This window comes from Helicoverpa zea, chromosome 18 (genome assembly GCF_022581195.2).
Source record: "Helicoverpa zea isolate HzStark_Cry1AcR chromosome 18, ilHelZeax1.1, whole genome shotgun sequence".
Taxonomy (NCBI): domain Eukaryota; kingdom Metazoa; phylum Arthropoda; class Insecta; order Lepidoptera; family Noctuidae; genus Helicoverpa; species Helicoverpa zea.
Genome location: NC_061469.1, coordinates 2,801,955 through 2,820,232, shown reverse-complemented (window position 1 = coordinate 2,820,232; position 18,278 = coordinate 2,801,955). Strand labels below are relative to the sequence as shown.

Here is an 18,278-nt window from a genome sequence, read left to right as displayed (position 1 = left end):
TGTGATAAGAGGCTTTCAAAGTTTTGTTGTTTTACGAACGCATCTCAATAGCTGTCAAAGTGACTGAAACGGAAATGTCATGCCGAACTTTTCGCACTTGCGCCGGTGCGCCCGCGAATACCAAATTGGAGTATTGATTTGTTTACAAGTAGCAGTGCACGGAGATCTCTTGAGTGCTTATCTTGCACTATAGCTACATATACCGCACACACCACAGCCTTGTCTGTCAGAGCGATCGGGAGATAATATCCTGCTTAATTACTGCCTTCCGTGTCAGACTTTATCAGTGGTCGGTGCCAGTTGTGAGCCGCCCCGCGAGTTTCGACGGCTCCTAAGCTAATTACAACAGTTTGGGGCGAGTTGTTTTATCGATTACTTGCCCTTCCGTGCTTCGGTTCAGTGGTGTTCTCTTCAGCGCTGCGAGACTTGATAAAGATCTGAGAATGTGCGACGAAATGATGTATGTCAATGGTTTTATTCACGAACTGGGTCATCGATGAACTTCTGTCGGCAGACGCGGTTTATTCGCGCGGAACACTCTATAATGGTTGTTTATTTATTCAAGCTGTAATTCCGTCTCCCAGGCAATGGAAAGTGCAGTGATTGTGTTTTGAGGGATATTATAAAGCAGTAGTCATGTATGGGATGTTGTATGTTGGCTCAGTGGCGGGTAACAAGGTGGCATGGATAGCGGCAGGCTGGAGGCGGCCCCAACCGGGGCTGAGCACCTGGACACAGTGAGGGCCCTGCACCAGACTGTAGTCTCACTTAGAACTGCACTAGAGATATCCAAGAATGAACTCAAACAGTTGAAGGAGAAGTATGAGCAGCACTCCCATTGCCTAGATTACGCTGATGTTATAGAAAAGTTGACTTTAGAAAATCATATTCTGAGGCGTAGAATTATAGATTCAGATTATGAAGAAAAGGACCCTAATGCACAGAATATAAAGTTGGAAGTCACTTACAGCCCTCGTTCACACAATATTGAAGAATACACCAGCAGTGAAGTGGTTATTGCAACTGCTACTGACAGGCACAGCACTATAGATGAACTAGACCCAATCCCACAGGAATCGGACGAGAACAGTAATTTTTGTTCTAATGAAAAATTGGATGAAATACCAGAGGATTTAGGAGAATATTCCGCATCTCCCGAATTAAACGAGTCTGTTGAACACAGTCCAGCAGATGAAGGTAACAACAATACTGAGATAGGAGAAATATCTCAGATCTCGAGTTTACCGAAACAGACAGAAGAATCAGAACCTCACCAGCCAAGTTTTAAAACTAAACTTGAGCTGCTATCGAAGTTCGATGTTAGAATAAAAGTCCGTACTTTAAAAGAAGGGACTATTATATCTAGCACTACATCGGACAGTGACTCTTCAGAAGACCGTAAAGCATTTGAAAAAGAATCAACCATCTTTAAAAACGGCCAGCATTTTCATGAAAAAGAAGAACAATTGGATGATAATAAGACAGTGAATATAAAGTCATATTCTACAGACAACGTCAGGATGGCGGTTCCAAATGAAGCGGACGTTAAGAGTAAAACGGACAAGTTTGATGTACAAGTGAGGATTACGTCTGAAGAGAATCTAGTTGTGAAGGAAAATGTAGAGCGGACGAGAAGGAAAGACACACTCAACTTGGATGTTGATGATTTAAGTCTCAGGTAAGGAATAATATTATTTTGTTTTTATTTTCTTACTAGGTGTTTTCTGCAGTTCCTATATACCTTTTTTTTATGTTGCTGGGCTAAAAACGCTATTAAGCATCCCCTTCCTGTTGGGGGACGGGAGAGGGGTATGTGGAACTCCCCGTTAAAGACGTTCCCGGTATACCCACTAAAAGGCCCAGCGGCACTCCGACCTCGCCTGAGTGGAGGGGGTCTGGGAATCTATGGCGTCCAGTCCCCATCGGCGACAGTTCCTATATACCTAGTTTTGGAACATCAGTAATATTTGTTGTATTTTTTATCACATGAATGAATCCTAGTAATAATATAAATGAGAAAGTAAACTTTTTTAAAATAAAAAAGCACGACAGACTTTCACGCCAGAATGACTGAATCGTATTAAATGGAATTTGGTACATGTCTGTACAGATGGTCTAAAATCTACGAAAGGACTAACTACTGTTTATCCATGTGCGAAAAGTTCTTCCCCCGGAACACTGGCAAAACCGCGATGAAAATCTAGCGTTTACAATAAACTAATAGAATTGGCGGAATTAATCACCTAATACAATTAAGATGTCATTATCTGATTAAGTGGCATTTTCGCCCACTCATTACGAAACCTTGACCTGATTTCGACGAGATTTTGCGAAATATCTTTCCTGTCGAGACTTCTAAATTAAACGTAGGAGGTGACTAAACACCTACGCTCCTTAGGGAGATGGCGAAAGGAAATTCAATCATGGAGCTATCGTCTCCACGCAGTTTGCTTAATAGATTCCCGAGGGTTTTTACTGATTATAATCAGAAAATTACACGAATATTTAGTCGTGTAATCGCATTTGGGTAAACTCGATTTAGTCTCTAATCTAACTAATATTATTAACAAGGAAGTTTGTTTGGATGTTTGTTCCTCAATCACACTTGCACGATAACAGATTTCGATGAATTTTGCAGTACATAAATATGTATAATATGTGTGCTACATACGTATTATGTACTGCTACATTTTAATGATAGAATAACGTAAAGGCTACTATTAATAATTGCGCGGAAAGTAGTTGTTGCCCCAGAACACAGGTGAAACCGCGATTGGAAGCTAGTTATAAAGAAATAAATTGTTTACATAATTGAACGCGCCCATAAGAAAAGACACGGCATGAAAAATCACGGCATCGCGTTTTCGTTTGACGTCTGAAACTTGCTATCATATTCATCCACATTTCTGACTACCCTCCTTATTTATGATGCGCAGTATTGCGAAGGAACACGATATCGTGTAGAAGCCAAAGCAAGGTAGGTAGATATATGTATAGATAGGGATACGCCATTTATAACCAAGTTTAAACGTTGGAAAACTTCCTGCGCCTTCGAAACTCGTTAATTCCCCCCTTTCAGCTGCGATTTAAAGGGAAATGTGAACTTTAGGTTCTAATTTATTAAAGTAATACCTTCCGCCCTCGCCTCGAAGGAACTACTTATAAAACTTGGAAAAAAGTACCTTACATGAAATATCAGCTATATTACTGCCAATTTTCATCAAAATCCACCCAGTAGCTTTTGCATGAAACGGCAACAAACTTTCCACACATACAAACCTTCGCCATTACAATATAAGTGTGATTCACATTGACCCTAAAGTCTATTTTTTCTTTCACAAAATAATTCAATAGGGCGTAGATTGCAATCTGAAAGCTCACGTCCAATTGCAGCCTTTTAGGGCTTCTCAGGTCGCCGCCATAGTATAATAATAAAGGAAATCGTTATGTAGCCCCTAGTGCCCTAGTTTCTGCCGTGAGCTATTTATATAAATCAGGTTACTCTCATAGGACACGCTGGGACGCACTTACACCTACAGCTTTGGTACTGAGTTTGAATAAATTCAAATAAGTACACGGATTTATCCATCAAGGCAAGCAATGCTTGGCGCGGTCGGTCGTAGGATGGGTGACCATCTTGTTATGACGAGTTTCTCCGTGTTCGTTAGGCACGAAAGATTTTGACTGCCACTCAAAGAACGTCTCTGACAGTCGTCACGGGTAGTCAGAAGCCAGACAGTCGGACAACCACCCAAGGGGTATCGGGTTGCCCAGGTAACTGGGTTGTGGAAGTCAAATAGGCCATATAGTTAGTCCATTTAAAACACTGGTACTCAGATCCATTCGGCTAAACTTTGAGCCGACCCCACGCAGTTGGAAAAGCCTAGGCAGATGATGATGATGATGATGAACCTTAGGAACCATTTCGCCACATAAATATTTTGTCTTACAGTTTTACATAAAAGGCAGTTTAAAAAAAATGTTTTGCAAGTATAAACAAACATCGCAGTATAAATAAACGGGAGGCTTGCATGCAAACTAAGGTTTTTGTTTTCATTTCACGTAAAACAGCAAGAAGGTCGACTGGTATAAACTACAACACAGTTTCAGCTTTAAAGCCGAATACTGAAAAGTCACTCAATTTTAAGTGGTGCTCAAACATCATTCTAACCCTGCCACATTTATATAAATTGCTGGGACAGAAAGACTTAAGGTTAGAGGTTTTAGTATTTCAGGGATCCGGGGTGAATATTTTCAAGAGTCTTATGTTTTAAAATGTCAAAGTTCGATCTTGAAGAGCACCTGGACCGAATTCCTTGAACTAGTTTTTGAAGAAATCAGTAAGGGTGGTTTTAGTAATTTGTATAAAGGTTTGTATTTTATTGTACTATATTTTCCTTGAAATCATACGTGCATTGATATTTTGTGGAATGCTTTAGAAAAACCTTATAAAATTAAACTTGATTTTCCGTAGAAGTTGTAACCCTGCGTTCAGCTTTCTCTACTCCCTAATGAAATAAAGGCACGTCCGTAGGTAACAGTCCAATCATCAGAGATTGCTTTCATCTGACCTTCGTATTATCCTGTTTTTCTACGGTCTGTAGGTGAAAATGAACATAGTTATAGTTTTATATATAAAACTAGCTACCTCTGGGATTTCGCCCGTGTCCATGTAAACTCTAGAACTGCTGCTCCGATTTGATAAATTATTTCAGTGTTAGATAGCCGTGAGTTACCTTCCTCAATAAATGGGCTTTCTAATTTCCCTCTCTCGGTAGCTTTTATCTAGGTGCGCGAAGTAGTTTCATGTGGGTGAACACGTTTGCGATAATTAGTAAGCCTTTTATACTGCCATTTCTTATCAAATTCCATCCAGTAGTTTTAACGTAAAAGAGTAACAAATAGGTATATACAACCTACATTGCAATATTAGCAGGATTCAAAAGTCAGTCCAGTTCCTATACAAAATAGGTTTTGTATGTAAAGCATATTGCTTCGCTGTCTAGGCAGCAACTGTAAAACCTAGACACTGGCTCTCGTAAATAAAATACTGAACTTCGTCGAGCTGACATCATGAATTTTAGAATTTATATGACGGGTGGACTGTTTAAATATACATTTTACTGGTTTGACTACTGCGCAGTAGTCAGAAATAGAAGTCTAGAATTTGCAATACAGTTTTAGGGTTTCCAGGGTCAATGATGGTCCTATTTTAGTCCTTATAATTTCTAAAATTGGGGTTATAATGTTAATTAAAATCCAATGATCTTCAATGACAGGACAATGTTAAACCACAGCTTTGTAGCCAAGTTCAACTACTAGCTAGCGAGATTATGATACGGTGTCAAGATCAACAAATCGCCTACTTGTCAAGTTCTGGTTATACATCTATTCCAACAGATCTAGTGAAAAAAGATCTACTTTAAAACGCCTTTTTATAAAACCCTGAAATCTGTGCTCCATAACAGTGCTAACATAAACATTATGTTAACAGTCAGGCTACATTTCAGTCTAGATTGCTCGACTAGGAGTTTGCATACAAACAGCGAGGGGCCAGTTCTATTTGTACGACTTTGTTTTGCTAAAGCTTTCAAGGGAAATTAAATTCTCGACTTTCTCGTCTTTCTGTGTGAATGGGAGTTGATTTTCTCAGTATTTGATGTTATTATTTGCTCAAAGACGGGCTTACGATACAATTAAATCTTATTCCGAGTTTATTTCAAAGAGAACTGCTCGCTTTGGTAATATTGTTTGGCTCTAGGGGTTTACGCCATATCGAGTGCCAGATCGGCGAATATCGAATGTTTGTTCGATTCGATCACTAATAAAGTAATAACCGAATGTCTGAGTAGTCGAAAATTGTTTTGGGGCGGGCGAGAATCGAGGGTGGTTTAGACAATCTATTTAATTTCTATTGTAACATTAGTTGATTGGAAAAGAGTCATTGAAGTCAGCTTTTCATTATTTAAATTTTAATTTTATGGCAATAAGAAGTAGCAACGGAGAAGTTAGTCATGAAGTAGAATACATAACATTACATTTTACCCCCCCCCCCCCCGTACATTTTGGCGCAAGGTCTGCAAATTAGACTGATATGTATGAGCCAGTATGAGTATAAGAAAAAAATATTTGACATAATTCGATACATGTATGTAGACGTTTCCAAACAGAAATAGTCCTGATTTTAAGGCAAATTTGCGTCCACAGCGGGACATACCATAACATCACGATATTCTATCTATAGGATTCCCTTTTACAAACCCATCAAATACAGGTGGTGTTTGTATGTTTTTTCAACCTTAACCTTCAATTACCCACACCTGGATAGGACTTCCGATAATACACAGCCTAATCCGACTAGCGTCTGAAACGAGCATTACCATCGACAGATCTATTTACAGAACCTACTAGACTCCAAGTTAATTGGCTTTGAGTAATGTTATCGCAAAGGTATTAAATGCCAGGATTATCATAGTGCTTCCATTATTCATAACAAAACATCTTACTTTATGCCGATTGTTCCCGAGTCGGACTACAGTTGAATATGAATTAGTTTTGTATGGATCTGAATTTATTATGACTGAGGTCAATTGCTTATGCCACGTAAGATATATTTTGGTTTCGGTTTGTGATAATATCAATTGGTACGTTTGGATTTTCATACCTGCTTATTTCACACAACAGTCACACTCTCTATTATCTTTATTATTTTTTCTGTATGCGGCTTATTACACTTTCACGTTAAAATATCTTAAAGGATAAAGATTAAAGGCATGACGATAGATGGAAACTTCAAGACGGAGTCGGGAGGGACGGAGACTTTTTATCCGGGTGCGGAATATAGTTCCTTTGGGTGCGGGACGTAGTCCCTTTGCGACGTGGATGAAATCTGGTAAACTGAACAAAGAAGGCAGTTTTTTCTCATATCAGATATGCTCTAGTAACCTACTTATTACAATATTACAGCATTACCATATCTAGAAAATAATAATATTTTCTAGTCCATCCTGTTTCCGGAAGAGCAAGCGTGACCTATTTCTGTAAATACCAACTACTAATGATAATTTTGTACTTAGAAACTTGGTCTTTGTGTTTACTCGGTTATATTAATACTTGGAAAATGGAATACTTGGTTTCAAGGCACTTTAAAGTGAAAATTATTCCAAGATGTGTTTTATGATTGTTAATTTTCTTTGTATAACACTGAAGAATTTCTTTTTCAGTCGTTCGAAAAGCAGTTCTTTACTTTTTTCAATATTAAACACTAGCCGTTTTCCCGCGGTTTCATCCGCGTCCCGTGGTAACTACTGCCCGTACCGGGATAAAATATGGCCTATGTTACTCGTGGATACTGTAGCTTTCGAATGGTGAAAGAATTTTTAAAAACGGTCCAGTAGTTTTTGAGCCTATTCATTACAACCAAACGAACAAACAAAGTTTTCCTCTTTATAATATTAGTATAGATATTGCAAGAATAGCAATTGCTATTGGTTCCAAGCTTACAAGTGCCTAGGGCCCTGCACCTAGGCGTATAGGGGAATTGCGTCTGTGTTTTCTTCGCTGATTTGCAGTCCAATTTTGATAATTTAATATGTTTTCTACTTTCTTTCTGCTACCATATGGCCCCGTGCCAAAATTTTCTACGAACCCCACGTTTACTTAATCCGACAATGCTATTTTACGACTCTGGTTAATATTCCAGATCCTTACTTTTATTGCTTTTGGTATTTATCATATCGATTGGGTCCACAGACAACGAGAGACTTCCTCGATTGATTCTACCATAGTGTTTGATATCGTGGTTTTTGTTCTTTATTTGGGCCATTTCAGGACGTAATTAATTAAACATTGGGTCTTGTGTAGGACCTTTTTTCGTCATTGATTGATTTGATCCTTTTTTTGTTTTATCTTCTCATTAGTCGTTTCGCAATGTAGGAACAGTCTCATTGTTTCAACACTGATCATCGAGTCACAACGCAATGTGTATTTGATCGTGCAATATTTTTTTAATTATTTGAAATAGTTTGGACACTATGTATAGGTATTAATATAATTTACATTAATATTGTAAAGCTAAAGAATTTGCTCGAATGCGGTAACATCAGGAATTATTGAACCAATTTGAATTTTTTCTCAGTGTTATATAGCCCATGTATAGAGGACGGCTATAAGCTTAATTTGATTCTTGTGCGCTGAGTTCCCATGGGAAACTGCTAGCGGAAGGTAGTAATCTAATATTCTTTTTTTCTCAGGTCGATGTCAGAAGGAGACAATTCAGTTTTCTCTGAAGGAGGCACGACCCCCATGGATCCCAATGCTGCTGCAGTAGGGGATGAGAAACAAGAGGATAATGCAAGTGGCAATGAGTCTGAAGAGGTGGATGATATAGAACTCATATTTACTACAGATGAGTCTAAGGATATGAGTAATTTGCAGGTGAGTGCAGTTTGTATTATTTAATTACTATTTTTAATTACAATTTGTCTTGTGAATATTCATTGGAGCCTTTTTAAATCTTTAAAATTAACCTCATCCTAAAATCGTGCCGAAAGATTATTTCTTGTCTGTTAAAATAGTTGATTGGATCCAAATAACTTGATAACAATTATTTATAATTGTAATTGATATTTGAGAAGTTTTTGGGAGTAATCTGACATTTAGCTACCGAAGTTTCAAGTGGATTATTTGTTCTCACAAAATTACTCCTACGACGTTAAGATCAGACTTCTTTTAGTCATTATAGTATAAGCTACTAATTTTCGTTTTTATTAAATCCAGGAGGACCTAGTCTCCATTCGTGAAGGCGACCAATGGGCTCCTCAGTCGGCATCAACAGCCCAGTCCACACCGGTCCTAATAAAGTTCCACACTCTAGACCCTGACTTCCAACCAGGGCCCGAAGCCAAGGACCCTTCAGAGAACCAGGAAAACACTGACCAGCCTCCAGACCAGCCTCCAATAGAGATTTCGAAACAGAAAAGAGTATCTTTGCCAAATGATAAAGAAATTCGTCACGTTGCTTTCAACGGGAAGGGGAGCTTAGACCTACCAGGTCGAAGTATCCTGAAGAGTTGTGACAACAGGTCAGATAATATGCTGTACAGGAAAAGCCCTAACACAAGTACCAGGAGATTAGACAGCATTGATAGTCTTACCTGTGAGTACAATCGAGGCTTAAGTTTTGACAATACGAAGTCTTCGAGCTTCGAACTCGGTTCAAGCATGGATATCCTACATAGAGAAGAAAGTGTGGACAGTTTCCACAGGAATATACATCTGGGACATCGGTATTCGGTATTCGCGGAAACGGATATTTCGAAATGTGGCACTTCTGAAGACGATTTGGCTGCGAATTTGAATGTCAGGAGGAATACGTGTCCCAATCCGTTTCAATACAGGTAAGGCTCGTGAACTCTTTTCTACTCTTTCTTTATCAAGACGAGTTGTTGGAAATATTGTTTTTGATTACTGATCTCTTAAAATTAATCTAGCTGAACTGGATCATGATTTGTTAAAGGGTTGTCCGAGAGTGTTAGCTGTTAAGATAACTTAGACCCTTCTAATCCTAATGAATCCTGCACCCCTTGATTTTCAGTTTTCTTTCTCAGTCAGCAATTGCCTTGGCTCGTTTTGGCTTTCAAAAAATGTATCAGTTTTAATCCCAATTTTTAACACGCTTGTGTTAGCTTCACTTGTAACTATGTATGTAAGAAAATCTTGGAATCTTAATTTGACCCACTGCCCGGCCGTCGATTATGATGAAATTTTGCCCACGCTCTGAGTTCTGATACATACATGACCAGCAAAGAAACGTTACAAAAAGCGTGTTTTTTTTTGTTAAACTTATTATCTTACATTATTCCCCGAATTCAACTTCAACTTAATTTTATTCAGGCCTTCAAACTACCGCGGCGTATCCCGTCCACCGGGCCCCTTCAAAGCCGGCTCGGCTCGCGTGCGGCCCGTGCTGCGTGACAGTGCGTACGCTCGGCGCGACAGCGGAGCGCAGACTGACGTGTGCGCATTGCCGCCCAGATGGAGCTCTGATGGATATCTTGCGCATAAGGTAGGGTTGTTTGGTGGTGAAGTTCAGATTATTTCAAGAGGCTTTGTTTCTTGAGGCTAGTTGAAAAGTCCTGACGACAGGGCAAAAAAATTGTGATTCTAATTAGCCCGCATTTTAGATTGGCAACAGATATTGGGCATGGATTTTTTATTTTAACAAAACATTAATAGGTAGGTACATGCTAACGTCTATGTAAAATTTGTACATACCTAGAAGTGACGTAACACAAAATCTAATCGTGTTTCATTTTTGTTGTTATTTGTTATGAGAAAAAAGAAAAACTACGTGTCCATTATTTTAGGTTTATCTAAAAGGGGGCCTCATTATTTTTTTTTACATTCGCCATGTCTGTAATTTTGTTCGTTGATAGCCTATTTTTCATGTAGATCCCAGTGCCAACCAGCTCAGCGGCAACAGTAGCCCCGCGCGGTGCCTCCGGGCCGCGGCGCCTGACGGTGCCGGACGCGCGGCCGCCGCCCCCCGCGCGCCGCACCGACGAGACGCGCCGCGTGCTGCTCAGTGACATCGGTAACTGTTACTGTACACTAGGCACCAGTGCAACCAGCTCAGCGGCAACAGTAGCCCCGCGCGGTGCCTCCGGGCCGCGGCGCCTGACGGTGCCGGACGCGCGGCCGCCGCCCCCCGCGCGCCGCACCGACGAGACGCGCCGCGTGCTGCTCAGTGACATCGGTAACTGTTACTGTACACTAGGCACCAGTGCAACCAGCTCAGCGGCAACAGTAGCCCCGCGCGGTGCCTCCGGGCCGCGGCGCCTGACGGTGCCGGACGCGCGGCCGCCGCCCCCCGCGCGCCGCACCGACGAGACGCGCCGCGTGCTGCTCAGTGACATCGGTAACTGTTACTGTACACTAGGCACCAGTGCAACCAGCTCAGCGGCAACAGTAGCTCCGCGCGGTGCCTCCGGACATAGGTACCAGTGGCTATAGGTACCAGTAGCTATAGGTACCAGTGGCTATAGGTACCAGTGGTTATAGGTACCAGTGGCTATAGGTACCTGTGGCTGTAGGTACCAGTGGCTATAGGTACCAGTGGTTATAGGTACCAGTGGCTATAGGTACCTGTGGCTGTAGGTACCAGTGGCTATAGGTACCAGTGGCTATAGGTACCAGTGGCTGTTGGTACCAGTGGCTACAGATACTAGTGGCTGTAGGTACCAGTGGCTGTAGGTACCAGCCACAAAAATCGATTCTTTTTTCTCTTCCTCGTGCGTACCCAAGCTTTCCCTCCTTTTTTTGGTTGGTGGAAAATAAAATTTCAATGAGAGGATTTTACAGTTGTGTGTGTAGTACTTGTGTTCCTGAAGCCCTTTGTGTACCAGGGCCGAGTTAACTGCTTTGAATAATACGTCAGCTCCGCAAGCTTTTCCACCTTTCTTCTAGTTTTCGTTACCAGAACTTTTAAACTGTAACACCTTGCAGGATTCACATCGATGGTGCCGGAGCTGTCTCGCTCGGCGGACCCTGTGTGGGCGCTCAGCAAGCGGCCTTCACACCCTGACGATTCTACCACCACTTCTACTTCCAAGTTAGTCTTCATTATCTGCCTAGCTCTTTTCCTTATCTAGGCATACCCTACCAACTTTAACTTTTGACACATTTATATTATCTGCTGGTTCATTTCTGGATAAGAACTATCTACATGTCATATTACTTGAGATAAGAAACACATACATAACTAAGCATTTGTTTAAAAAACCTGTACTTATTTAAAGGTTCTAAAACTGACCATAAATATGTCAAAATAAGTTTGCTTTGAAGTAAAAAAATAATTGTTTTTTTTTTCTCTTATAGATTTCTGTCTCGCGGCTCGTCGTATCGGTCGCCTTGCCTCAGCATAGACAGGAGCAACGACTGGACACCACAGCATGTATATCTGCCTAGAGGTAATTTATTATATTGCAGTTGTCAAAAAGGTTTGTCAATGACCTAGCTATTAAGCTGGTTCTAGGAAAAAAAACTATTAGAAAATCAATTCATGGTGAAATTCTTTGAAGTGTCTGTGTGTGTGAAGTAAATAAAGTTTTTGACCCAGTGCGATAACTGAGAGTTTATTCTTATAATTTTAGTTTACACACCCATTTTTATATAATTTGCACACTGCGCAAACATAGCGCACAATTTTGTGCAAAAGTTGCGCTTAAATTGCGCAAACGTTACCCTTAAATGGCGCAAATGTTGTTCTTATTATAATATTTTGTTTTGCATAGTTATATGAAAGTAATCTGTGGACTGAATTCTTCTGCAGATTCCAGCCGCCCTTGGCGCAGCTCATTGCCGGATGTCCGTCGAGACGATACCGACGAATTACTGGAGGAAGCCGAAATATTTGTCAGGCGATCCATTGACAACTTACAGGCGCCTTCTATTGACTGTAAGTTTATCTTAAATTGTAGTGGAAAATTGCGGTAACTGTTAACTTTTGTGTGCTGAATAATATACCTTAGTATTAAACGCAAAATTCCGCAAAACTATCAGATAAAGCTTTTGATTAATTTTGAGATTTTTTACATTTATAAACAAATTAATAATGAATGTCGATAGTAGTCGAAAGAACGTCACTTGTGAGATGACGCCAGATAGAAGAGTACGGAAGAAGAAAACATGCTGTGCCGTGCTCAAATAAAATTGGGATAAGGGCAGGCGCACATAATGTTCAAATTAAGAATAACTCTCTTTCCTGCTAAGTATCCCACATGGTGGTGGGGTCATCTTTCCTAATTTTTCTTCTGCGCTGCGCTCTATCTGTGACATCGTCGTTTAAATTAAGAATATAATATGTCTAATAATACATTATTTATACGTTTTTTAGTGGAGAAATCAATCGGCGTGACGGGCACCCCGTACATCCCGGCGGAGCCGCGGCACCTGCGCCTCGGACACACCGTCAAGGTCATCACGCCGCACGGACGCATCGCTGTCGGACGCGTCAGGTAATAATATAACATTTATGAGCGTATCATCAGCCTTTTTTCTTTGTTCCACAAAGGCACAGGCCTCTTTTCATACGAAAAGGAATGCGTCACTACCTTGCTGAAGTCCAGGTTTCTTCGAAATGTTTGTGAAAATAATGCATAAGGTAGCAATGACTAGAAGTTCAGTGAAGTAATAATTGGATTTTTTATTCTAAAGGTCATGAACGCACACATGAACGGTACAGAACGGCGCAGCTTCAATTCCATTTGACCCATAAATCATATCTCGTATAAAATATTTTATAACTTCAATATAAAAAGCCAACGACGAGGTGACAGCTTGCACCTACCTAACAATTTGAGTCGCCTCGTGCCTTGCAGTGCGGTTCATGTATGCCATGACCATTACAATAAAGATTCTACCTTAGTGCAGTAATACAATACCTTTAATTTTACTCTCACATTCTGCAGTCAATCAATATTTTGTTTTCTATAATCAAACTCAAAACAAACCACCCTTATCTCCAGATACGTAGGCGTGGCGGGCGGCAGCGCAGCCACGAGCAGCGTGGTGGTGGGCACGGAGGTGCTGCACACTCAGCAGCCCGGCCTGCCGCGCAACGACGGGCTGCACCGCGGCCGCCGCTACTTCCTCGCGCCGCCGCTATATACTGCGCTCTTCGTGCCCTTCTCTAAGGTCGTCATGGCATGGACGAATTAACGGTAAAAAATAAAAACTATGTATGTACTTTAAAGGTCTAAAAAAGGACGGGAGATGGGGGTCGGTTGAAACAAGGGTCAATTGAATCATCTGTAAAATATACTGCACTCTTTGTGCCATCGTCTAAACTAGCCATGGCGTGGACGAATTAACGGTAAAAAAAATTAAGTATGTATTTTAAAAGCCTAAAGATAAGTGGGGGTCGGTTGATACAAGGGTCAATTGAATCATCTGTAAAATACACTACACTTTTTGTATCATAAGTCGTCATGGCTTGGGCGATTTATTATCTATTTGAAAGGCCTAAATAAGACGGTGTCGGTTGAAACTAGAGTCAATTGAATCATGTGAAGGAGGGAGTAGATCGCTGTATTGATACTAAATTGAATGTTATGTAGTCTATTTTTGAATTGTTGCAACAATTGACAACAAATGACCCCAGTTGAAACATCGTAATGATCCGTGTTTGTACTTGTCGAAAATTATGACCCCCCCCCCTTAGAATTTTAACTTACAAGAAGAGAACTAATGTCAATTTTTCAGAAGAGCATACTTGTCGCCCTATTACGTATCAGAATGGCAATTGCAATTGGTATATTTAGGAGTGCATACCGTTGAATAGGGACAATAAAAGCAGTTGTGTGTCACTTAATTCGGGCACTAATTGCTTACAGTGTAACAAGTCGTGTTTTTTCGGCGAACATTCGCAGTGATCAAAATATACCAAGAGACATTAAAAAAAAATACGGCCTAAATGCCTGAACAATCAGAAAGCTTAGTGTATAACAAGAAATAATAAAAAGAAATACATGGAAAAATTTGGAACTGGAACGATATGATATGCCTGTATTGGGCAGTAGATTGAAACATTATAGGGTTGACTAATAAGATAAGTTCAAGCGTAAAAAATGAAAATAATTGAATGTATAGACGCCAGCACGTCAAACTACTACAATGTGTATTTAACCTCGTGGTTCAATTTTGAAATTGTACGGATTAGAGTAGCTTGATGAAATGGTATAATGGTTTGTTGATTTTGAAGACTATGAGTAGGTCTACGGCACTTAGGTTTGGTTACGAAAGATACAAAAAGAAGAATGGCATATACAATGACTAAAGTGCAATAATTTAAATTCCTTTATGGGATCTAATTGAAGGATCTATCACATAATTAAATGTCTGTTTTAATATTTTAACTAAAATAAAAGTATTATTCATATTAGTCGATGTTATGATGTTTTACTGTGAAACTCCTAATATAGGTTTACTGTAAAAAAACTTGATATTGTGATAAGCATATTTTTGTCGGAAATATACTTTTTGAATGGACAAGTCTCTCTCCTAATGAATAAAGTATGCCTAAATATGAATAGAAGGTACATTTAGCTTAGGCTATGGTCAAACTATATTTCTGTCACAACTTCAAAATAACAACTTATAAAGCATAGATGGAAATTGGAAAAAATACCTTCGATATGCCTCGATCTAAGTGATTTCTCGTAATATTAAACTACCTACATTAAATCATTTTAAATGTATAGTATAATTTAAATGGAATTGAATGTACGCCTAATTATACTACATGGGGAATAATTTTCAGTATATGTATATTATATGTAAATGTATAGAGCACAGTAGATATACTGTATGTATGTATAAAATATGTGTTTTAACTATATAATATGTTAATGGTACTAAGTATTTTGCGAGTGAAGCACTGCCGATTTAGAGAAAAATGAGGATTTTGTACGGAATGTGAAATTGTCTATGGTAGATTGGCTATGGCTTAGGTAGAACAGAAATTGAAGGCATTCTGTAGTGGGAAGTATTGTGCAAGGAATTTAATCATTTGCGGGTTATATTAATATTATAGTTTTTGATTTCTGTCAATAAGAGTATTTAAACATATTAAATAGCTAAAGTATATAGTTAAACGAACGGTCAAAGGTAACATATATGAATTTTACGTCTGCTATTCATCAAAGTTTTCGATTACCAAGTTAGCATTCAGTAAGTTATTTGTGGAAATATACATAGTTGCAATATGCACTCTATATTCAAGAACATAAAACCTAAAATGGATTGTGTTCACTTTTCAAATAGGCTAGTTATATGCATTTCTATGTGTATTAATATATGCCTAAAATAAGGTTCATGGGAAGAGTCGAAGGAGGTTAGATCATAGAAAAAAACAATTAAAAAATTAAATGTTTTTTGGTAGTTCTCTAAATAAATATTACTGGTGTATCTTGTCGTCATGAAATGAGACGGGAATAAGTTAATAGTATATGTTAATAGTAATAATTTCCTCATATAATAAGACTAAATTATTCAATGGATAACACTGGTCAACAGCATTTTTGGTGCAAGGGTGAAATATATCATTTCTTATAGATAATTTGATACGTAATCGAAGTCCAGAACATAAAGTTGCACTTGCACGTAGGGATTTAGAGATATACCCCTCCTAAAGTACCAAAAACGCGTTTTTTAACGATATTTGACGATTTTTTTGAAGGACAGCAAAATTGTTTTTTAGTTTCTATCTATAGCATTATATAGTACTACTCTTCCCGATTGAAATTCATTTTTATTTCGAACGCTAAGAGTTTAAATTTTCATGAAATATGTATACAGCTACGATAGTTCGATCTTCCCTATATTTTATTTGGCCTGTTAGTATGAAAAAACTCCACTTTATATTTAAAATGGTATATATTGAGAAAGAAAACTTGCAAAAATATATACTAAAATGGGGTTAATGCGGGGAAAGTAGTACTATATAATGCTTTAGTTAGAAATTACTAGAAAATTCTGCTGTCCCCAAAAAATTACATCAAATATCATAAAAAAACGCGTTTTTGGTACTTTGGGAGGGGTATATCTCTAAATCCCTACGTGCAAGTGCAACTTTATGTTCTGGACTTCGATTACGTATCAAATTATCTATAAGAAATGATATATTTCACCTTTGCACCAAAAAAATAATAATAATTTGTTGACCAGTGTAATTGTTCAACGTGTAATCGTTTGAGAGACGATTTTTCAATCATCAGTTAACTTCTATTTGAGGAATTAATACGGCGGTTTGACATATTTTTTAACTGACTTCCAAGCAAAAACCAGCTCGCGGATCAGATTCTCAACGCGTTTGTTTTGTCAATGTTGTCTCTTCGCTCGATAGATGGCGTTGGCGCGTTTAAAATCGCGCTATGGTTTCGTTACAAGACGTTACATACATATGGAGAAATATTCAGAAGCTAGTTAATCCGGCTCGAAGGACCAATGTTATCTAATTTAAGAAGATAGATAACATACTTTTTGAAAACCGTACCCTTCGGTACGGTTGTGATCTTGTTTAAAGTTTACCTGAGTGCTGATTCCGAGTTTTGACAGCATTCGCAACTCGATACGTAATTATAAGTCTATTGAAATAAAGAGTCGTATGCTACTCACATGATTTAGATATTACATGTTCATTAATTTTGCCGGTTAATAATGCTTACACTCGCAAAAGTGAGCTGGAGTGTTATACGACCAAGTACCGATGACAGACTTTATTAAATAAACAATTCTATGATAAGTGCTACGTGATTCAATGGTATTATAATCTTTGCATCGAATAAATTTACTTGCAAAACTCGCACTAGGCACTCTGAAATTTATATGTTTGTTCACAATTCGGATAAATCGAAAGCCTGCGACCGCCAGACCTGCGTTATATTATAAAGGAAAATAATAATGCTTCGGACAAACAAAATAGTTTCCAGCGGTCTGCCGTCTGTGTCTAAAGCGTTATAATGAATTACCGACAAAAAACCCAAAATATTCACAAAAAAAAATATCCAAATTTAACAACATATAAGAGCTTGTTCAAATAACATTTTCTCTACAAAAAAATGGATCTTATGCCCATTTTCACCAACAAATACCTAAATTAAGGGATCCCCTAAGAGCATTTACGGAACACTTAATAAGAATTTCGTTTTCACCAAAGTTTAGGTATCCCTTATCCATAGTTATGTATGTCAAAATTGGGAGAGCCCTTATTCTAAGTGGCAATTAGATTAAGAGTTTGTTGGTGAAAACGGGCATTAGAATAACAAAACCATACTTCCGGATAGAATACGGAACCTCCGACAAAATTACTAAGTTACCGACAACAGAGGTTTTGTCAAAATAATCATATTATTTTTACAACTTGCATGAACTGTTTTAATTTATATTGCTGGTTATGAAATTCATTTTTTAACTCTCAATAATTATGAAAATACCTCAACAGTTCGGGCCGCGGATCCTGTACTTGCCCGCAGTTTTGTAAAAAACACGTTTTTATAGCAAAGCTGTCAAAACGTCAAATGTATTTTTCAGATAAACGTTATCAGGCGATTGAAAAATCAGCCCTAAACATTATATCTGTCGTTCTATGCGGAAAGTCTAGATAGATATTTTGTACAATTGCTTTGTCTAACCTCCTAGGTAATTTGTGCTATGGTTGCCATAAGGGCTTAAGGCCAAAAAGTATACCTATGCTCCATTTGAGTAGGCACTATATTATA

The 18,278-nt window shown here is 38.7% G+C and overlaps 1 protein-coding gene across 1 annotated transcript; it reads left to right on the top strand.

The window, feature by feature from the left end:
* Nucleotides 1–207: 207 nt before the first annotated feature.
* On the top strand, nt 208–14,438 carry LOC124638790. The gene is made up of 10 exons (XM_047175888.1): nt 208–1,678; nt 8,253–8,436; nt 8,779–9,398; nt 9,895–10,071; nt 10,623–10,756; nt 11,506–11,611; nt 11,878–11,969; nt 12,332–12,457; nt 12,896–13,016; nt 13,527–14,438. Exons 1-10 carry the CDS (start codon nt 684–686, stop codon nt 13,717–13,719), a joined length of 2,748 nt encoding a protein of 915 aa, XP_047031844.1. The 5' UTR covers nt 208–683; the 3' UTR covers nt 13,720–14,438.
* Nucleotides 14,439–18,278: the final 3,840 nt, after the last annotated feature.